Source organism: Cyphomyrmex costatus, unplaced genomic scaffold (assembly GCF_001594065.2).
Source record: "Cyphomyrmex costatus isolate MS0001 unplaced genomic scaffold, Ccosl1.0 scaffold408, whole genome shotgun sequence".
NCBI classification, from domain to species: Eukaryota; Metazoa; Arthropoda; class Insecta; order Hymenoptera; family Formicidae; genus Cyphomyrmex; species Cyphomyrmex costatus.
In genome coordinates, this window is record NW_017278296.1 from 71945 (window position 1) to 95703 (window position 23759).

The 23759-nt window shown below is 35.8% G+C and overlaps 2 protein-coding genes across 4 annotated transcripts; one reads left to right on the forward strand and one right to left on the reverse strand.

Moving 5' to 3' along the window:
• Positions 1 to 2824: 2824 nt before the first annotated feature.
• Mgtor (nuclear basket protein megator) lies at positions 2825 to 14760 on the reverse strand. 3 transcript variants are annotated; one of them, XM_018543918.1, is made up of 13 exons: positions 14680 to 14760; positions 14348 to 14581; positions 13182 to 13344; positions 12795 to 13016; positions 11205 to 11764; positions 10668 to 11059; positions 8794 to 10551; positions 6283 to 8721; positions 5754 to 6158; positions 5318 to 5668; positions 4089 to 4263; positions 3445 to 3771; positions 2825 to 3018 (listed from the first exon to the last, which is right to left on the reverse strand). In XM_018543918.1, the coding sequence occupies exons 2-13, from the start codon at positions 14517 to 14519 to the stop codon at positions 2903 to 2905; spliced, it is 7080 nt and encodes a 2359-aa protein (XP_018399420.1). In that variant the 5' UTR covers positions 14520 to 14581; positions 14680 to 14760; the 3' UTR covers positions 2825 to 2902. The 3 variants fall into 3 exon arrangements, with proteins under 3 accessions (XP_018399420.1, XP_018399421.1, XP_018399419.1); XM_018543919.1 differs by having other exon boundaries at positions 3493 to 3771; positions 14348 to 14750; XM_018543917.1 differs by having other exon boundaries at positions 14348 to 14750.
• A 1620-nt stretch (positions 14761 to 16380) lies between these two features.
• LOC108777096 (ATP-dependent RNA helicase DBP2) lies at positions 16381 to 23242 on the forward strand. The gene is made up of 3 exons (XM_018543898.1): positions 16381 to 16506; positions 19631 to 20090; positions 21598 to 23242. Exons 1-3 carry the CDS (start codon positions 16475 to 16477, stop codon positions 23233 to 23235), a joined length of 2130 nt encoding a protein of 709 aa, XP_018399400.1. The 5' UTR covers positions 16381 to 16474; the 3' UTR covers positions 23236 to 23242.
• Positions 23243 to 23759: the final 517 nt, after the last annotated feature.

The following is a 23759-nucleotide window of genomic DNA, read 5'->3' on the forward strand; positions in this document are numbered from 1 at the left end:
TCCTTGAAGTTCCTTGGATTCAGCACTGAAGCAAAAAACTGCAAGTGGATCGATCAGTAGTTGATTAATTATCCTGCATTTCGATTGCAACACTGTGCTGGAAGAAGAATAACATGGAGTGTCAATTGAAGTTGGTTACTCAAGACTGGGATTAATTTTTTTTTAAGATTTCTATTTTACATATTTTAATTTTTTTACGTTTCCTTAAAATTGCGTGTCGCTACAGAACGAAGACTAAAGAAGCAACAGCACTGACTTACTCGTCAAAAATATTTAATATATAGTGTAATGTTATGAGAAAAATATAAAGTGTCGGTAAATGTTGATCGTAGTTGAGACTGAGGACAAATTGAAGTTTTTACAGTTAATACTCGATCTATTCTGTTTACGGCTACATGATGACGGAAGACAAGAAGCGATAAAGTAAAATTAGTTAGCACATTATATGAACTTTAATATTCAAATTAGCTTAATTAACAAATCTAATTAAGAAATTAAGGACTAATAGAAAATACAGAAGAAAGACGCCCAATAAGTGATTGTGATTGTGAAGGATTAAGTCATAAAAAATATTTCGAGTGCAAAAATCATTTGGATAAATAAGAAAAAAGAAATGAACTTTTTTACAGATAAATTTAAGAATTTAAAGATCCAATTTTTCGATGATTAGTTTTCAGCAAAAGAAACTTCGATCCTTCAGTTGACGAAGAGATATGTTTTATATATAAATATCTCGCAGACATCTATTTTTATCGAAGACATCTATCTCGAGGTGATAACTTACAATGTTAATGTATTTATTAGACTCATATCGTGCCAAACTTTTTTTATGCAATTTAGTGTGATAGAATAAATGTAAGAGGATTAGAATATCCTGTCGGATATCAAAAAAGTACATAAGGGCCTTTTAACATAACACATGTTACATTTCTTTTTGAATACTTTAAACATCCAGGATGTTCTATTGTAAGTGATTACACACGAAGTGTAACTTAGCGACAATTATTATATTTTTACCTACTTCACAGATTGTGATTGTGAATATTTTAGAGACATTTAGGACTTTTAATCGACATTGTGATTAAAAAAAATCATATCAATTTGTAGCGATAACACTAGGTTTCAAAGTAAGATGTATATCGGTTCCAACTACTCCTTTCGTGTATTCGAATTTGTTTTCAAAGTGACGTTTATATGAAAGTAATAACATCGCAAAGCTAACAGCCATGTTAAATATAACTTCGCTATACATTTGCTAAATGCGATACTGTTCATGCGGAGTTTACATTAGTTAAACAAAGTCCAGACGCAGCGAAAATAACTACGTTTGTATGTAAATAGCTTTGTACAAAGAGCGCGTGCTTCAAAAATTATAGTACTTCAAGAATCAAAAATAAGAAAAACTTTTTTGTGCCATGAGCGATTGTTTAGAAGTTTAACTTCTGTAAATAGGCAATGAATTTTCTAGTATTTATTTTATCTCTCTCTTGCATAGATTTATACATAAAATAAGTAAGGTAAAGTAACTGCAAATGTCATACAAAACATAAAAATGTTTTATAATTTAATCCGCACACACAACACAGTATTTTTATATCAATTTTAAATTTAAGAAATTTTAGAAATCTAACCATTTATTGATATTATAATTAATTAATTTATTGATGATTCTTTAACGGAAATGTAAAATAATAAGGGTTCAACAGTATTTCTGTAGCATCTAATTAGTAGCTAATGAACTCGATTATTTAATTTTTGTATTAATTAATTTATGTATCAAATAATTTATGAAAGGCAAAACAATGAAAAAATGTTTATATAAAAATAAATTGCAGCTTTGGCTATTTTTATACTAACTCGTATAAATTTATTTCTATATATGTATATTTGTTATCGATCTCCATAATCATTTTATTTAAATTTCAGGTTAAATAATTTCGATTGTTTTTCACTAAATTTTCTCAGATTACAATATTACTTTCGTAATAAGAAACAACATCCAATGATTTTTTGCTTTAAAGTTTTCAAAAAAAATAAACAAGTAAAATATTTTATAAAATATAAGATTCGAAAAATTATAACTTTTACATTATAAAATTATTATAAATATCAATGTTAATTCTTTATATTTGAGAAAAATCTTTTTATTAGTTTTTCTTTCCTTTAATTTTTTCTCGAGAAGCTAATGTTAATTTTCACAATTATTTTGTTATTAGCTATATCATTTATCCGCCTGTCTACGGTAGACAGAAATAGCGAAACAATACGTATTCTCGATTTAGCGCGCAGACGTGTGAAAAGAATTGGACTGACGCCCAAATGAGAGCCGGCAGCGCCGTTCAACGCCAACGCTGATGGACACTTGTTCTGAAGTCAATCTTGAAAAAAAATTAATTTATGACGTTGAATGAAACTTGAATCACGTGCAAGTATCGTGTTCAAATTATATAATATATTGTTTGCTGAATGCATTTAATTTTTTACTGTTTACTTTAAAGTTTTTTTGGGATTTTCGGTTAAAATGGATTTTAAAATGAATAAATCAAACTTGTAAAAGAAATATAAATCTAACTAATTATTTTCATAACTCTAAAATTTATTACTTAAGAGTTTTTTTAAAAAATGACAAAATTATTACAAAATTCCTTTTCAACCCTTAATCTTTATTTCTAAAAAAATCACTTCTTCAATGCTTCTTAAAGAAGCTATTGAGAACAAATATGAAAAAAATGATACTTTTTTTTAAACAATTAGGAACATTTAAAACATTTATTACATAGATGAATAATCAGTTTACTGACGTTTATCTTTTACTTGTGTTTAACATAATTGTATCCGATAAAACTACATAGAATGTCTGACGAATATAAGACGTACACTAGGCAGAGAAGATGCTGTGTGATTACGAGTATCGGGCATAAGGATATTTCGAACGCATTCGTCGGCCACGTGTCCCTCGTCCTCGTCCTCCCTCATTGGCAGCCCCTCTAGCCGTATGTCCTCGCATCACAGGTTGTCCTTTGGAAATTGAAATATCCCATTTAACATTTGCACATAAAACTTTACGAATAAAGCATTTTGGATATAAAAATTTATCTAAATTAGAGAGAGAGAGAGAGAGGTGAGATACGCTAAACTTTTTAAAATAATAGTTAAAAATCAAATCAATAATATATGCGAAGCAAAATAAGAAAGTTGAAAAGTCAAGAAATGAACAAACTAAAAGATGTTAGAATAAGTAAATAGTATTGAATATTTAATAAGTAAATAATTATTGAATATATGTACATATAAAATAATTGTAAGCAATAAATCATTCATCTTTTATAAAGAATAAAAAGAAAAACTCACGTTATTAGATAAAAAGATAATGTAATGAAAGAAACAATCTTTTTTCTCGAAATAAACAGATAAAATCTTATCTAATCGTGCTTCGTTTCTCACCTCTACCCGACTGAGTTTCTCCCCACACGATCGGTGTAGGCCTCGCACCTCTTGCCACCCTCGGCGTGAAGGGTGATCTCGGTGATCTCCTTACTGTCATTCCTCTACCATTATTGGCGTCACTCGTAGCCGCCAGACTTGCTGCCAATGTTCTTTGTCGTGTATTACTAGACGGCGATGCTTCTGCTTCCCGATTCTCTTCCTCGACTTCTTCTTCAACGAGTTCGCTTCCTGTCTCTTCTGTTGCTTCGATCGTATCTACAGCATCATCCTCTCCAGACGCTAAAACTGGTTCTTCCTCTCGCTTTTCACCCTCCGAACTTACTCCTGCGAAAATAAAAACAATAGAATTACATACTCATTTTTGTAGAAACTATTGTATATTTTTTAAAGATAATATCTAAAGTTAAGCTCATGTATGCAAAGCAAGATAGGAAGGTTGAAAATCCAAAAAAAAAAAAGCAAGCCAAAAGGTGTTCAATTTATTGTTAATAATATTAGTTAAGTAAGAGAGAGAGAGAGAGAGAGAGAAAGAGAGAGGAGGGAAAGGAGAGAGGGGGGAGGAAGAGAGGAGAGAAGGGAGGGGGAGATAGATAGATGTTCTAAACTTTTTAATTAATATAATTAGATTCAGTGAGAGATACCTTCACTTGGAGTTGCGCTAGATTCTGTAGCTTCAGTTGAATCTCGTTGTTGATCATCAATACCAACAATATGTATGCTGGGAATATTAGGATCGTCACTATTATCTCCAGAAGTGGCTGTTACAGCAACATGTGTAACAGTGTTCTCTTGTTCTTCAGATTGGCTGCTACTAGTCTGTTGTAATGTGAAAGGAAAACATTAGTACCACAATAGTTTTGATGCTTTTTTATAAGAAATTACTAGAACATTTATCAGTAAAAATTACGTTGTTAAAATCTCAATCAATGTTCACGTGCGCTCGCTCGCGCGTGTACTCGGGAGGATCGCTTCTTCATATATGTTTTTCAGTCAAGAGCGATTTCTTCACCATATCACTATAAACATATGTATTCGAATAGTTTCGCATGATACAAACCTTTCTGCTTCAATTTTGTTTATCCTTGACGCAGTGTTAAACCAAGATTCCGCAAAAACAGTTTTTTATCGTCTTCTTTGTTCACTTTGCATTTCAAGCTACGTTCCGGCAAATCATCGATATTTTTTTCCACATTATATCGTTGCACCCACTTCTGTACAAATGATCTTGACTTCCTTATATATATATATATATATCTCAAGAACAAAAGTTCCCTCTATCAACTCATTAAAAATTCAGAGCGATATCTTGTACCAGTTGTGAGTAAAGCCAACTACGCTCTTACTAGACAGGCCTGGTCTAGTTTTTATCCTTGATGCGTTGTGAAGATTCGGTTGTTAAAATTTTTGTAAGAAAAACACGTTAAACGCCATGAGTGCCAAATACGCATCACGCTACGAGGCTTCCTTTATACACCCAAAAGATCCGAAAATGTAGTAATCAGCGACTGCTAAATATATGAGGAAATCAAGATCATTCGTGAAGTGGCAGCGATATAATGTAGCAAAAAATGTCGATGATTTGCCGGAATATGGCGAAGTAAACAAAGACAATAAAAAAAATAGTGAATCTGTTTTTACGGAATTCTGGCTTAATACTGCATCAAGGACAAACAAAATTGAAGTAGAAAGATTTAAATATATCGTGAGAAACTATTCGAACCCATCTCCATGTTCATGACGTGAAATGGCACAACATAGTGAAGAAAAAACTCTCTTGACTGAAAAACATGTGACGATAAAAATAGAAATTTTTACATAAAATAGAAAAATAGAAAGTTCTACATAATAAAAAAATAGAAATTTTTTTTACCGAAGGAGGTAAATCTGCAGCTGGGGAAACCTGCAGAGGTGTCGTGGGGACACTGCGACCAGTTCCGCCATCCTCCAGCTGTACTAGGTCCATTCTACTATCATCCAAACTTTCCTGAACAACAGTGGAATTGGTTGAACCAAAAATCCTAGTATTTGAACCTGAAGGTGTTGTCAAAGACGGTGTTGAGGAAGCAGTCGTAGGTGCCGAAGAGTCTCCAAAAGTGAAACGCCCTTGCGGCACCTGTGGAGAACTCACAGCTTCACCAAAACCGTCGCGACGCGGAACGAAGAGAGTAGGAGTACTTGGTACTATACAGTCGTCACCGCCATCTTCGTAGCCTTGTTGTGGCTTTGGGGAGAAAAAAATTGGAATGATGTAAACTTTTTAAAATGTAATAATTAAAAAATATCGTAGGACCATTTGAAATACCAACCAAAAGAAGGTGTTGTTGTTGCTGTTGTCTAGGCATGGGTGCAATTCCTCTAGAGGACATGGCTGTGAAAGACGTGGCGGGTTCAGCGGTTGGTCCAGCGCTACTTATGGCTTCAGATTGTTGCTGATTTGCAGGAATAATGGCTTGACCTTGTCTAGAAATTTCAACACTGGTGGAATCCTCCTCCATAATAATTTCCACTTCATTATTATCTCGTTCAACCTCAACTTCGACTTCATAAGGCATTTCTTCTTCTTCCTCTATCTCTTCATACGTATCATTGTCAAATTCTTCCTCTTCCTGTGTTTGATGATTGCCTGCACCTTCACCTTCATCACAGTCCACCACTACTACACATCCTTCTTCTACTTCTTCATCTTGATCTCTCTGACTTGACGTGGGTACCTGAAACATTACAATGATTATTAATATTAGATTAATATTAGAAAGTTAAAATATTTTTTAAATTAAATTACAGATAAGTACAATAGAAATGTAAACGTTTCTCCTTTGTATACGCTAATTTTACCTGATATTCCACTTCCGAAGCGCTGGCACTCGCAGTTGCACTGATATCTTGTCTGCTCCTCTTAGTTTTTGGACTTTGCACTTGCTCTTGACGGCCATGGTCCAATCCTTCAACTATCCCAGAACCAGAAGCAGTTGAATCTCGGCCTCGAGGTCTTTTAAGTCCCGTAGAAGCTTGAGAAGTACTGACCGATTGCGTGGAGCTGCTCGCCACTGTTTGTTGCTGATCACTGACAGTAATCTGTTGCTGTTGTTGCTGCTGTTCCACTCTGGGACTCACTAGTGCTACTGTTTGTTGCTGTTGTTGCTGCTGCTGCTGGCATTGTTGCTGTTGCGGTTGCAAATTAAGTGTTTCCGCACTTTCTGGGTCTTCTCTCTGTGTCGATTCCGCCGATTCACTTAATTGCGGTTGTACCACCAACTGACGAAGACTACTGGTTTGTGCACTTTGTGAAGTACTAGTACTTGCCGGTTGGAAGTCGGTCAGACTGCTAGTCGGTGAGCTCGTCTCGGTAGTATGCACTACCTGTTGTTGCTGCATTTGATGCGGTGCAACCATAACCGGCGCACCAGCTGTAGTTGGTAAGACGGCAGCTGTCCGCGACTGCACCACCACACTCATTGGCCTAATGCTGGCCAATGGTGTTTCTGCTCTGGCAGACATCGGTTTAATGTTCGCTGTTGGTGGCTCCGTAGTCGCACTTACCCCGCTTACTCCCGATAACTGTCTTTGAAGTTGAGCAACCCGCTGCAAAAGTGCTTCCTTTTCTGCCTGTATCTCGGATTTCTCGTGCTCCAATCTAGATATCCGACCTTCCATTTGCGATTTCAGTGCCACTATTCGTGCATCGTGCTCTGTATCAGAATCTCCTTGAACTCCGGTACTGCCTCCCACAGATTCTATCCTGGATTTTAAATCCAATAATTCTTTCTCGCAGATCTTCTTGGACTCTGTCAATTGCATAATCTTCGTTCTTGCACCCTTCAGCACCTGTTTCGCCCTGTCTTCTTTTTCTATGCTGCTGCGATTCATGGCCTCGATTTCCTTTTTCAGATTATCAGCTTCACTTTGAGCCACTACCATTTGGCGAGTTGCTTCATCTATCTTTGTCGTGAGCTCGATGTTCGCTTGGCGAAGCTCCTGGCGTCCTTCCTCTCGCAGTTGATCTTCACGTTCTTGTGTTGTCACACCAGAAGCATTCTCGTTTCTAGTTTCCTCATTGCGATTCTTCTCTTCCTCGACGCTTTTCGCGAGTTCCTCAAATTGCGTTTTATACTTTTTAGCTATTTTGCGGATCTGAATTTCCTTGTTTCTAATGTCATTAAGAACGACATCCTTATCGCTTAGCTCCTTTCTAAGGGATGCCAAATCCTTTGTCTTCGATGTAGAATCGGCTAGTGCCTCGTTAAGCTCCTGACCTAATTTGCGAACTTCTTCTGATGCTCGCGACACATGTTCATCTTGGGTTTGCATCTGTCTTTGCAATTGCGTTAGTTGTTCCTCGAGTTTTGCCTTCTCTATTTTCACTTGATTAAATTCCTCAGATCTCTTTGCATGAGTTTCCCTCTCTGACGTCAACAATTTGCTCAAGTTCTCTCTTTCAGTTTGAAGTCGTCGCCAGTCTTCAGGGCTGGCCTTATTCGCTCTTTCCAATAACGTATTTGCTCTTTGCCTCCATCTGGTTGCCTCGCCTTTCAAGCTAGTGTTTTCTTCTATCAAAGCTTCTGTTTTGGCTGTTAAATCTCTGGATATATCTCGAAGAGGTACTACTTCTTCCGATAAAGAGTTCACTTTAGTTGTAAGTTCGTTGACTTTCATACTAAGACTATCTCTTTCTTCCCTGAGGATTCGATTAGAATCCGTTATGGCGTTTAAGGTCTCCACCTTGCGCAGTAATTCGGCATGTTTGGATGTGGTCATTACATTAATCTCGGACTTTTCTCGTTCAGAATTCAGTAAAGTTTCAGTTTCCTTCAACCGCTTCTCTATTACCTCAACTTGTGATTTTAATCTCAGATTTTCAGCTCTAAGAACATCGGTTTTGGCCAAGGACAAATCCTTCTCTCTTCTTAAATATTTCATTACTCTCAGTAATTGTTCAACTGATTTGGAATCTTCCTCCAAAGAGCTAAAACTCTTATTTAGAGCTTCCAGACTAGTATCAGGACTATCTCTTCCGCTAATTATTGTCTGCTGACTCTGCATGATGGCTACTCGGTCACCCAATTCCTGAATCTGATTATGCAGAAGTGCATTCTGCGTATCCAGATCTATAATTCTCTTTTGAGTTTCTTCGACCTCATTCACAAGCTTCTGTTCTCTCTGTTTTGAGGCCAATTTTTCAGCTTCCAGAGCTTGCACTGCAGCATTTCGTTCTACAGTCAAAACATCAAATCGCTGTTGAACTTGTTGAGTGTCTTCTTTCAATTTTGACAAAATCTGCAAAGACATTTATGTTAAAAACGTAATATATAAATTCATACAAATATATTCTTTTGTTATTAGATTTACCTGCAAATCAGACGAATGCTGCAGCATTTCTCTCGTGTATTTGTCTTCTGCTTCTTTGACCGTGACAGAGGCAGATTTCAGATCTGTTTTTAACAACTCCAATTCACTCTTCAACTCATCGAGTTCTTCGACTTTTCTCTCAGCTTCAGCCAATCTATCCCTTAATTCCGAATCGGTTTCTTGTCTACCATTTGATATCTTCACCAGATCATCACCTAGTTCTTTCACTCTTTTTTGTAATGAAATGATCTCCACACGCGATTCTTTAAGAGCATTCTCCAGCTCTTCTTTGTGTTTGTTACATTCGGTTGTCAACTCTCTCAACTGTGTTTCAGCGCTTTCTGCAATGTCACAATACTGCTGACTTTGTTGTCTAGCTGCCTTTAATTGTTCGGAGAGCGAATTTACTTCAACCTGAGAGGTACTCAGTTGTATTTCCAACTCCTTTACTCTCTTCACAAGACCTTCATCGCCTGTCAAGGGTTTAGCGATGGAATGGGCAGCTGCTTGTCTCAATTTATTGTTTAACTGATCAATTTTTTGACTATTTTGAGTTTCAGTCTCTCTTACTTGATCCAACTCGACTCTCAATCTCTCACTTAATTCGCGTTCTTCTTTCAGTCTTTCTTGAGCAATCGTAAACTGTCTCTCTAAATGAGCCGCCAATTCTCTGAAGCGATCCTGTTCTTCTTGAAGACGACGTCGAAGAGCAGCACATTCCCTGTTGGCGTCATCGAGCCTCTGCTCGGCCCTAAGCTGTCCTTCAGCCTGGACTCGCTCCAGACTGGCTTTAATAGATTCCATATCTGCCTTAAGCAATGCTTGAGTTTGTCTTTCTCTTTGGTAAACCTCCCGTTCTTTTAGAAGACGTCCCTCAGTATCCCACAAAAGTTGACGTTCCTGACGAATATTTTCTAGTTGAACTTCAGCTCGAGATAAGCGAGTTTGAGCGGAAAGCGTCTCATCTTTCAGTATCATAATACTTTGTTCATGTTTGCTAATAGTGATGTTATAATTGGTACATTTCTCCTCAAGTGCCTTGATCTGGGACTTGTATGAAGCGACATTACCTTGCAAAAGTGAGAATCTGTCATTCGCCGAGTCCAACTGCGCTTTCAGTCTGCAACACCTTGCCGAATTCGATTCTGCCTCTTTTCTAAGTCTTTCAACTTCTTCGCTCAACATCTTTTCATGCGCAGTTCGTTCTTTGCGATATATCTCGTATTCATCTGAAACATGTTTAAACTGATCTTCAGTCTCTTTTAATTTCTTGAGTAACTTTTCTTTTTCTTCATCATTTTTTGTTGTTTTTAACTCCTCATCTAATTTGCCTTCTTCAATATCTTTGTCCACTTCATCTTTTCTCTTTTCATTGGAATTCTTCATCTGTTGGTACATGTTTTTGTACATGTCTTTCTGCTTTAAGAGACCGTCCAACATCTTCGACTGCCTATCTTGCGCAGCCTGCATCTCTGTTAATTGTTCCATATAACGATCCAGTTTCTCCTTCATCTCGCCTGAATTTATTTCATCGGTGGCTCGCTCCATTTCTTCTTGTCTGGATGATAATGCGCGAACAATTGCTAAGAGCTTCTGATTATTCTCCTGCAGTTCTTCGATATCTTTAAACGTCACCAACTTTTTACTAATAATTTGCGATGACGAGATGTCATCTGTGTCTATAGAAGAAGACAAATTTCCAGTTTCCATGCGAGTGCTGGTGCGACTTTCTTGGACTTCTTTAAGCAGATAACATACCTATAAAAATGTTAAAGTTTTTGTAATTACATATCATAGGTTTTTACTCTTAAATTCTAGTAATTACATATCATAGGTATTACTCTTAAATTCTAGTTTGTTGTATAACAACTCACTTGTCTAGCTAAGTCAGACAATTCAGTTTTCAGCCTCTGATTTTCTGTGGAGTGATGTTTGGAAAGACGATTAGCCTCATCAGAATTTTCATGAAGACGTTGATTTTCTGCCAGGAGATCGTCCAGCCTGTTTGTTAGCGTCGTAATATTCGCCATAGCTGTTTCATAATCTTGACGCTGTTGCTGCAGTAACGGCGCCTTTTGCTCCAATTCGCGAAGAATTACATCCATCTGAGACTTCAAACGTTCGTTTTCTTCACGCTCCACGTTTAAGTCATTGGTAACTTCAACTAGTTGGGTATAAATCTGTGTAAGGCTTAAACCTTTTCGTAATACTCGACTGGTTACAGCTGCTGCCGGTGCCAATTGTTCTACCGCTTGATTTAATTTCTCTGCAAAGTTTGTACAAATGTTATAATAAATAAGATACATCTAGTAATAATAAGAGAAATTAAGAATAAAACAATACATACAGAAATATATATGCTATCAGCATTAATGTATCAAACATGATAAAGAATTAAGTATGCGACCCACCTTGTTGAATATTTTTCAGCAATTCATTAGCATTTTCTAACTCTTTTGTCAATTCCTGGATATTTTGCTCTTTATCATCAATATCTTGTTTGTGCTGAACCAGTAAGTGATTGTACTTTGTCTCTAAGATTCCGTATTCTTCTGCAGTACTATCCACAAGTTTTTGTAATTCGCTCGCTGCATTAGAAAGTGCCTCGGCTTTAGCATTGGCATCATCCTTCATCGACTCGTATAAGCTAGTTAGATTTTTCTGTGCATTGATTTCTTTTTGGTAGGAATCGTTTATTGCTATTTCGTGGGCACGTTGCTGTTCCACCTTCTGAGCCAGTTCATCGGATTGCTTTTGAAGAGAAGAAACAGATTCTCGCAGTTGAGAATTGACTTCATTGGCTATTCGCAATTCTTCTTCACGCTGGGATAATTTAGTATCAATTAAAAGAGCTCTGGCAGAGGCCTCAGATCTTGCTGTCTGAAGTTCAGAGGTCCTCCTTGCTAACTCTTCTTCGAGACCTGCTATTTGTTGGGAGAGAAGCACTCGTTCTTGCTCCAATCGTTTCTCTCTACATACATATATCATTCAAATTAAAAATATATTTTGTATATATAATTAAAGACATATTCGTCCCTACATGTATGCATGTGTATATATATATATATATATCTATATATATATATATATATAGATATATTAAGAATGTATTATCAAAATTAATTATATTCATTACGAAACATATAAAACTGATAAAAATTTAATAACTCTAAACAATAATATAACATAATCATATATATACTTTATATATTTATGAATGTGTTAAAGTTTTAATCAAGTATTTAGTTAATAGGAAATAAAACTTACATATATATAATAGTCAAAGCTGGATCTTTAATGCTTGAATATTCAATGTAAATGTGTAGGTACACTATGTATATACATACATATATACTATATTTGTAGTTATTTGAATTGCACATCAAATTAATTTTTTCAGACTTAAAAACGCAGTTAAACTGAAGTAATTATCACAATAAAATTTTCAGTACTCCATAGGCATCTGTTAAAGAAATCTTAATATATTGGAAATCTATAAATTTATTTATTGTGAAAAATATTACCTCTCTGGAATTGAATCCGATTCTAATTACTACAATTATATACATGTATATATATTTAGTATGTTCAAATTCACATTGAATTACTTAATCATCAAAGGTCCAGCTTTGACTGTTGTGTGCCTTTATTTCCCATTGTTTGTGTTTTCACATATACAGTTCAATAAAGATTCTTATTGTCAAGTATAAATTAGTTAAGCACGAACGTAGCATGGCAGACAATGTACTAATCTATCATATCAGAGGTCCTGGATTAGATCCTGGTAGAAACTAAACTATTTACACTCATATTTCCTTTCGGAAAAGATCGGCAATTTCTTGAGAGTATATTTTTTATCCACAGAAATTTCTCAAGAAAACATTTAGAACAAAACTGTAGATATGCAATTGAATAATCATGTGCATCACAAGTATATGAGAAAGATGTAACATTGGCCAAAAGTTTAATGTAAGAGGAAGTTTTTTTTCTTCTTAACTTACTTGAAGTCCAAGGTCATTTCTCGACTACGAATTTCCTCAGTCTCAGCCAGAGTTTGACACTTGGTTGCAATCGCAGTTTGAAGCTGACTGCTTAAAGATGATAATTCAATACGCATTCTTTCAATCTCAGTATCTCGCCTTTCAACTTGTAACTGCAATGCACTTGCCTCATCTGTGGCTGTATCTCTCTGTCTGCGTAATTCACCATTTTCCTTCTCTAATCTATAATTCATATTAAAAGAAACATAATTGTAAAATATTAAATATTAATACCACATTTAGAATAAATAATATAATTTTATTTTGTATAATTTTATTGTTAATCATTAAAATATTAAAAAATATTTTTCCAATAAGCAATCAAATACTAAAATTGTATAACATTACCGTTTGACAGATTCCTGTAATCGGTGTACTTCTATTTTCACTTCCTCAAAATTGCTACAAATTTCTGTATTGCTCTTTTCCGTGAATTCTAACTTTGCTTTATGTTCTTCAAGATCCAACTTCTGTTCTGCAACTTCTTTCTGTGCCTTCTCCAAATTTTGCTCTATAAATTAAGACATTACACAAAATTCCGACCTTTTATTTAATCATACAAGTCTTTATTTTAGGTACTGTCTAAATTTTAGTACTGTCAAAAGTTATTTACTTTTGATACTTAATCCTAGCTATACCACTTGAGTCCCTGGGACTCCCCATCCATATTTATTATTATAGCTTCCATAAAAATGGACATATTTCAATTAATTTTTGTTTTAATCAATAGAGAATTGATCAAGGGACAAGTCCATAATAATGTAAAAGTCAATAGAATTAAAAAGATTTGAAATATAGATTTATGTCTAAATATTAAGTAGAATTGTAAGGCTTTTAACATATTCTTTGAAGATTTATAAAAACTTTGAAATGCTTCTCTCTCTCTCTCTCTCTCTCTCTCTCTCTCTCTTTGTACAATATCTTTACAGACAGCTTCTTACTAACCATACGATTTACAAGAAATCATAAATATTTACTAACAATTGTACATTTTAAACCTGGTTAATAATAAGTTACAAATATACTATCGTCAGTCACTATGCTTCATAACAGAGCATTAATAATAATTAGTCATGTTTCTGATAGCTGTCACAAAACATTGCAATTGATAACGGAATTTATAGACTGACTTTACAATATATATTTATAAAATTAGAATACTAGTCATAAATTCTTACAAATTTTACAAGAATAAGTTACAAGCAATATGTTTTTGCTTAAAAATTGATTCATCAAAGAAAAAGAAAAGTTCAGAAACAAAAAAATTTCTATTTAGCAAAAATTGCATTGGAGTTTCTGAGATTCCAGTGTGTACAGCTAGGGTTAAGATTAAAGAAGTTTAGAATCATATTTTAAATAAATAATGAAAGTATTAATAGAAAAAATTAAAAAAAATTTAATTTAGAAAAAAAGGACATATCAAAGAATTGAAATTTCTGACATAAGTACACAAATAAAAACGTCTGTTCCCGAAATGTTTGAAAGTGTGACCTTCAAACCGGCGTCCAACTTACCCAAGCATTTTCGGTTCGTCTCGAAAACCGCCTTGGCGGTAATGAATTCCTCGAATCTATTATTAAAGTATACATTGATCTTCCTCACTAACTCTCTCGGGATTTGTGTTAGCTCTTTCTCATTCGCAATCTCAAGAAGAATGTTATGCACGTTCTCCTCGACCACTTCCATGTTGTACGAATTATTTATCAATATTGAATCAATCGGGCAGTGCAACCAGTGTTCTTATACTCCTAGATTAAAATATGGAATCCTTTCCAGCAAATACCACATTTGCGCTATTGACTGCTATCACTTTTTTATTTTATAGCAAACGATAAATCACTTTTACCTCTTCTAACCGCTTCGCAGTCACCAATCGTCACGATCGTCAATCATGGTGGAATACTCCGAATACTGGAATGATGGAATCATGGTGGAATAAGAAAGGTGAACTATTGCGTATGTGGAAGGGAATGGGCGCGTTAACAAAGCGGCTAGCCTGCTCGCCGAGCAAATGAACATAATTGGTTGTTACTTACAGATCTAACCAATCTTATTCAATCGCTCAGCAAGCGTATTTGACCAATGAGGATAAAGAAATTTTAGGGCCAATTTCACCAACGTCGGTTAAGCTAGAGTCTCTAGGACTCTAGGTTAAGCTAACCAACGGTTAATTCCAATGGAATTATCCAATCGCATTTGTCTTTGACCAGAATGAACCAATCACGGTTGACACTTTAATCGTCGGTTAGCTTAACCGATGTTGGTGAAATTGGCCCTTAGCTCCTATTATTTTGATTAGCCAAAATTCAATCTTTCAATCGTCAATGGTCGCGTTCAGCAGACTCAACTGTTGCAAAACGGATCCGTGAGCGTTCATGCTAGTTGCACACCAGCGCGACACGCGATATCCAATGAGCGTCTAGCTTTAGAATGAGAACATCGGTAAAGCTGCACGCTTATTGGATATCGCGCGCGACGAACATCGCGCTGGTGTGCAGCTGGCATCACTGTTATTGGTACATTCTTTTAGATCATCCAATAGCAGTGAGCGCTCACGGATCCGCTCCGCAACAGTTGAGTCTGTTGAACGCGACCACGGAGTAATAAGAGTAATAAGAAGGAGATCAAGCTCGAGAATAAATATGGGCTCGAAACACGGTTTCGGAAAACCCAATGAAAAATCAAGAAGATGTGATTTTAGCGCCTTCGTGGGAAAAGTTGGAAGTATTGACTGTCACGTGACATATATTTCGCTTTCTCTAACCTACTACATTTCGATGTGTTTCGATGTATTTTCCGACAGGCGCGCTCGGATCAGTTCTTCTATACAGCGTTTTTCCGACACCGTGTTTCGAGCCCATCTTTTTCATGGCCGACCGCTTGAGCTGATCTCCTTCTTATTACTTCGTGAACGCGACCATTGACTAATGCCTAGTTCATACTGGATGCGGTGGGCGATAAACGATGAGCAATATCCAATAAAAGCGTGCCGAAAACACTATTATATAAATTACACCGTACGCCTGTACATACATACACTGACTCCATAGGACTTCACCTTGATCGGATCAGTTTGAGGGTTAGGTTGTATATTAATCTTAAACGCTCATATGCAATTACTTATACTTTTTAATTTAAAAAATATATTAAAATTATTTTTATTAAAGATATTATGTTTTTATTTATATTATCAAAATTATATATGTTTGAATTGTGCACATAAAGAATGGAGTAAATCTGATTGGTTAACATTAATGTCTCCCACCCTCTGCCGCCATTATGCGCAATGAATCAGCGCATGCTCTGCTTTTTCGGGTCGATGTTGAGATGAGAACACCTCTCTCTCCTCCTCTAAACCTCTAGACTTCCTAGTCTATCCGTTTCCGTCCCGTCGGAGTCCTTGTCATCCATAGCGGCTCCAGTTCGCCGGTTCCTGTGGATCGAGTCCGTGGATTCGTTGTGCCGCGCCGAGCCACTGAGACACGTTGTTTCGTCGCTCGCGCGACAGCTAAATCGTACGAAGTACAAGTCCCCGACATCCAGGATTTCAGGTTGTTGGCAATTGACTAGACACACTGTGCTCCTGTATCTTCAAAGTCCAGCACAGCTTTGCCTGCCGACACAGAACGACACACGCTAAAATGTACAACGGATACTCGCAAGTTCAAAACAAGTATGTCTATTGATTAACTAACGTTTTTTAGCATTTTAGATTAATTTGTGTAACCTAGAAGCACCTAAGGCCTTGCTTCTCTACGAGTGCAAACTCGATTTTGCTGTTCAGCAGCCGCCATTTTAGCCAAAGCTTGTATAGTTGCTCCATTTTCTATTAAATTAAGTATCCGACGGATATTTGAGAAATCTGTGGCCGACGGATTTTACCTAATAAGTATTGAAAAAACACTTATAGAAATACGTTATTTATTGTTTTAGTAAGTCGATATATATGTGATGGTATCATATGAAAATCAAGTGTAACCAAGTAAAATACTTTTTTTTTAGATTATGATTTTATTAGCAGAGACATAAAATTATCTCATGATTTTGAAGAATATGTACAAATAGATCATTGAAAAATATTCTTGTATATTATATTTTGTTATTATAGATAAGGATGGATGTAGTTCAGCCAGTATATATATATGTAATTAGTTTCCAAGATGCATTTAAATATATAAGTGTTAGTTTCTGAGATACCCTGACATATTTAAATAATTATATATATAAGTTTAGTGTTAAACATACGTTGTATTTAAATAAATAAGTACCATGTAGATTAGAAACTTAGAGCATTATTCAAAAAAGTCTTAAAGCTGTCATACAATTAAAATGATCAAACTAGCGACATTAATATCTGTATTATTGAATCAGAAATGGGCCTTACATTTCTATATATTTAAATAATAAGAAAAGAGTACATTATTAAAAAAAAAAAGATCTGATGGCAGAAGGAATAATACAATTTTTCATGTGTTAAATATATGTAGATATTTAATATAATAGAATCCCAAAATTGAATTTTTACTAGAGCGATTAAAACCACACCGTCTGATTTCTGCCAATCCTGCATTTTATTTTCTTAATTTTTTTAATTCTGTGAAGATTTTAGCATAAAAATGTATAAATGTGTAAAATATAAATAATCCCTACATAGCGTACTTCAAATTTGACTGCGTTCAGAAGAAAAAGCAGCTTTGCAACTGTTGTAAAATTCTTGAATATGATTGGCTTATACATTTAGATCTAATGAGGAAATAAGGGCAAGACCAATCATATTAAAGAATTTTACAACAGTTGCAAAGCTGCTTTCTCTGCTGAACGCAGCCAATTCTCTTTACAATCATATTTCAATTTATGTGGAAAATGAATTCATTCTCTATAATTCCCTTATTTAATATTTAATATTTTTTTCTTTCTAAATATATTATATTTATTTTCAGAAATAAATAAATTTTTCAATACATTTTTTCCAACATGTTTTTTTTATGATTCCCAAAATTTATATTATGACTTCTTCTATTAAACCGCATTGTGTATACATAAAATAAATCCTTCTCATAGACAGACAGAATGGGCTAAATAAAATAAAAAGAAATCTTTCTACTACCTGTTTCATGATGTTTACAAATTAATGATGAATTAATTAATAAAGATCTATGAATGAATATGTGTTCATAATTACTGGATTGCGTGACTTAGAATTTTTAAAGAATTTTTTGTCTTTGAAAATTAGGGATATTTTTTTCATGGAATTTTATTAGGGGTCAATTATGTATTTTGGAACGAAGCGAAAATGACAAAAATAAGCAAATTCACTAGATTATTTATAATTTCATTGGTCAACATCTAGTGAATTTTGCTTACAATTGTAATTTTCATCTCGTTCCAATTTACACAATTGACCCCCAGAGTATTAATCATGTAACTTTTTATTTAGAGAGGAAATGTGAAAAATAAACATTTTTGTAGGATACAGGGACAAACCTTGTAAGTGTAAAATTTGTATGCATTTATATATATACACATACATATAAAAAACTTTCAAATTACGTTTCTTCCCTAGGGAAGAAGTTACATGATCGCTAAAGATGATGTTCAGATTTCCACTCGAGTGTTTTCTTGGTATCATGCCATCCTTCTTTAACGTTTGATAAACAAAGACAACAAGGGATCTGTTTTTTGTTCCTGCACTGTCTGAACTAGTGCACACGGTGCAATAAGTTAAAATTAAACAAACGTATATTTGTTTCACTTTAACTTATTGTACCGTGTGTACTAGTTCAAACAGTGCAGGAACAAAAAACATACGACCTAAGGATAAAGCAGAGAGAAACCTGAGAGAGAACATGAAGGCCTTTTTTTCTGTAAGAGCTGCGCAGAATAAAAGGAACAGGGAACAGAGAATAAGAATTTCAACCTATTAGAAATTATGTACTATGGAATACACACTGTTTATTCCACAGTATATGATTTCTGATAGGTTGAAATTCTTATGTAGGATTCACACTGCGTCCGATATCCAATAGGAGAGCTTGTTTTCTAGATATATAACTAACAATATTTTGTTGCATTTAGAAAGCAAGCTCTGCTATTGGATATCGTACCGTCGTACGTCGGATATTTGTTAGCTATATATATATTGGCTCCGCCCCCATGTCAGATTCCAATCTAGAATTTTTCTTTTCTACGGAAAAAAAATGGAAGGATTCTGATTGGTTGAATCTCTTGCGATTTTTGGAATATTCAAATGCTACAAGTTTTATTTTATCTTTCTTCTACATAAACTCTATCTTTACGTGATATAAGTTATAAAGTTTTGATTATTGTTCTTAGTTATGTTTTGTGCATCGTCTATGATACATGAAGTAAGAGAAGAGTAAGAAATTAATTATAATCACAGTCGATTATTCTTCTCAGATTCGACTATAGCCCATTCTATAATGGGCAGTAGCAGTAGTGGATTAAGGAGTAGACATAGAAATCGACCAATGATAATAAATTATCCTTCTCATATTCGACTATGATTTGTTGATTTTTACGCCTACTCCTTAATCCATTATTGCTACTTAATCCATTATTGCCCATTGTAGAATGGGCTTATGATTATTCAATTCTTTACTTTTACTTCTTATTCCATGTATTGTAGACGACGCATTTGAACGCACCCGAGTTGTAGAGCTGATATTAATTTGGTTGAACAAATAAAAGTGATTATATATATAGGAAATTATTTAAATCATGAATTAATTTAAAGATTTTTTTTATTTGTGCTTTTTGATGAAAGTTTCAATTATTAGTTACAGATCTAGAGGAAATCGAGATCATGGCAACCGCAATGGAGGGGTTAGCGGAACTTATTGGAACAGTCAGCAACAAAGTCAAAAAGAGTATGGCACAAAGAAGCAACAAAATCACAAGAAGACGCCGGGCGATTTACTAAAGAAGCCTAGTTGGGATTTGGCAAATTTGCCTAAGATAACAAAGAATTTGTACGTTCCTCATGTTAACATCTTGAACCGAACGCCTGACGAGATCAGCAAATATCATGCTGGTAAAGAGATTACTGTTAAAGGCAACAATACGCCTTCTCCTATTCAAGCCTTCGAAGAGAGCAACTTTCCTGATTACGTGATGGAAGAGATCAGGAAGCAAGGTTTTGCCGAACCCACTGCAATTCAAGCTCAGGGCTGGCCAATTGCACTCAGTGGCCGAGATTTAGTTGGAATTGCTCAAACTGGTTCCGGGAAAACTTTGGCAGTAAGTACATCTTGATTAATTGAATTAATTAGATTGTAAAGAATGATATAATTTAATTTGAGTAATATTCGTTTTCACCAACTCTATATCAGAAAAATTTATTCCTTTTTAGTATTAATTTTTACGAATTTTACTCTTAAACTCTTCATAAAAATCTAAATATATAATATATATATGTCAATATTTTAGACTCTGCCATACTCTACTGCAGACGATTAACTTATGCATCATTCACGAATTTACGGTCATAATCGACCAATAACTGTTTGTTCAAAAAGTTTTATCGCATAGAGTTTACTTAAAAACGACATTTTTCAAGAGTTGGTGGAATATACGAGGTTTGTTCGCGTCGCACGCTCTATAACATGCTCCAATATGCTCCTATCATAGCTCTTACTCTCTCCAACGTGCTCGTTGAAGTGAGCAAGAGCTATGGTAGGAGCATATTGGAGCATGTTGGAGCGTGCGACGCGAACAACCTTACGATTACATAACCTTTTTCCTCAATTCTCAAAATGCCTTACAATATCACCCTCCAAAGAAGCGAATGTTCAACTACACAACAATATCCACTTTTTTATGGTGTTTCTGATGGAAATAAATCGCTAAAATGATTGAAATCTTTATTAATTTGATAGATTTTCTTGAAGCAATTTCAGTGATTTATTTTCATCAGAATCACCGTAAAAACAAGTGAATATTGTGTCAACACATTCACTTCTTTAGAGGGCGGTAATGCGCAAGCATTTGGGGTGTTTTGGGGTTACAAGAAAAAGGCCATTATGTCCTCTCTCAGGTTTCTCTCTGTTAGAATCCATTTCGATATTTTTTATAGATACCCAGTCCAGGTAATGTAAGAATAAGAAATAGATCTTATGGCTCCCAAAACCATGTACTGAATTCGTGCATAGTTAGGGAATCTTTGAAGTATGCTAATACATGTATAGGTCATACATATGTAGTATACATATTTAGCTAGATTACATATCAGACTTCACTACTGCTACTAGGATAATCACATTCTCGTGTAACGAATTTGGTAGACTGCACTAGTGCTGTCTGCCAAATTCGCTAATAGTCAGTTCTTATTTTGAGATCATCTTAAGTAATATTTTTTAAGATGCTATTACTGCCTTCTGATTTATGACGTCTTGACTGTACTTAAGATGGTTCTAAATATAAGATCCGTTTATGAATACTATCCTAATTTATTTTTTATACAGTTAAATAAACAAGATACTCGTATTGTAATCTTTCAAACTCAAAATGTCAAGCATGCTGTCTAGGTATATATGTGATGCATCGACCATATTACATAATGTTATTTATTTCCGCTATGTAATACAATAATACGTACATTTTACAGACATCTTTTATACATGATATATAAGAAAGTTAGTAGTCTAGTGTATAGTATAGGGGTCTGTGATAAAAACATCAGAAATTTTAATAAATACGCATTTTTTAGATGATTTGTTTACGTTATTGTTTTTTCTATTTATTTCAGTATATCCTTCCGGCGACGGTACACATCAATCATCAGCCTCGCCTTAGTCGAGGCGACGGGCCAATTGTATTGATTCTTGCTCCCACGCGCGAATTGGCTCAACAAATCCAAACAGTTGCACGTGATTTTGGCTCGTCTTCATGCATCCGCAACACCTGCATCTTCGGTGGTTCGCCGAAAGGGCCTCAAGCTCGTGATCTTGAACGCGGAGTGGAAATCTGTATCGCAACACCCGGTAGACTGATTGATTTCCTAGAGAAAGGTACTACAAATCTGCGCAGGTGCACATATTTGGTTTTGGATGAAGCTGATCGAATGTTGGATATGGGTTTCGAACCACAGATACGCAAAATCATCGAGCAGATTCGACCTGATCGGCAAGTACTCATGTGGTCCGCCACTTGGCCCAAAGAAGTGCAAGCTCTCGCTGAGGACTTTCTCAGTGATTATATCCAGATTAATATCGGGTCTCTGACTTTGGCGGCTAATCACAATATTCGGCAGATCGTCGAGATCTGCCAAGAACATGAGAAGGAAATGAAACTATCACAATTATTGCGCGAAATTGGGACTGAACGCGGTAGCAAGATGATCATTTTCGTGGAGACGAAGAAGAAAGTAGATGACATAACGAAGACAATTAAACGCGAAGGCTGGTCAGCAATTTCAATCCACGGCGATAAATCGCAGCCGGAGCGCGATTACGTTCTATCAGAATTTCGCAACGGAAAAACTATGATTTTGGTTGCGACAGATGTGGCAGCACGTGGCTTGGATGTCGAGGACGTGAAGTACGTTATCAATTTTGATTACCCCAACAGCTCCGAGGACTACATCCACAGGATCGGCAGAACCGGTCGCTGCCAGAGCGCAGGCACTGCCTATGCCTACTTTACTCCGAATAATGCGAGACAAGCAAAGGAGCTGATCGCAGTGTTAGAGGAGGCCGGTCAAGCTATAAACCCACAATTGGCGGACATGGCGAATTCTGTCAGGAACCAGTACGGTAAGGGACGGCAACGATGGAGCCACGTACGAGGCAATAAAGATAACATTTCTCATGGAAGTCCTAGAAGCAACATCAGCCCGACAATAAACAACTGGCAGCATATGTTGCAAACGAACCAACAGCAACATGGACATCACAATCAAATGGTTCAAGAGAAAACCGTGGCACGCGGTCATCAGCGCAACAATGGCTATCAAGTCAATCGGCAGAACAATTACCAACCACAACATTCCTATCAGCAACAGCATCAACAGCGACAGTCCATTACTGGCTATCAGAACAACTACCAGGCGACTAGCAACACATGTCAGCCTACGCATCAGACTACCAGCGCACCTAGATACCAAGGCAGGACTGGATATCAGGGTAATCGTTTCCAGAATCGGCAGAACGGCTTCAACGGCAATCAGAGCGGACCTAATGTTTACTCAATGCCACCGCCGTTTATGATGCCATCCAGTGGACACGCGGACTCCGGGATCCAGAATCTTGTGAACAACAAGTTTTTCCAAACCAACCGACCGCCGCCCAATGCTGGTGCCTGTGCGTACCAATCAATGGGCTACGGCCAGTTTCAGGCAGTGCCGCCGTACGGCTATCCGTATCCGCCCACGCCAGTACAGCAGTGACGCCTTCCACGATGCAAAACCATCGGGGTACGGGCTAAATGAAAAGTAAGTATGTCCCGCCTATCGGGCTTTATTCGATCGCTCTTACGTTGGATAATGGATCCAATTTATTATGGTAGACTGTCGATAATGGTAAATTAAGACTGTGTTCCGGGAGCGCGCTATCAACACTATTGTATCATTCTATCTTTACCGTTCATGGATGTAAAGTAAGAATGAAATTATACAACAACGCTGATAAGCGGCCTTTACACCTACAATCCTACCCGTCGATTTTGTTAAAAGACTTTCAGTATTGTAATCAAGTATGTACATGTAAACAAGAAGCGTGCTTGTTGCGTACATTAAGAACTGTTTGCAAAAGTGTGGAATTTTTTAAATTAAAAAATTTCACGTGTTAAGAACACAGTAAAACACAAGTTTTTACTTTTACAACACAGATTTGATTACATTCTTGAATATGATCAAATGAAATGCACGCATAAGAATGTACATATAAAGGTAACATCTTTGAAGTTCAATGA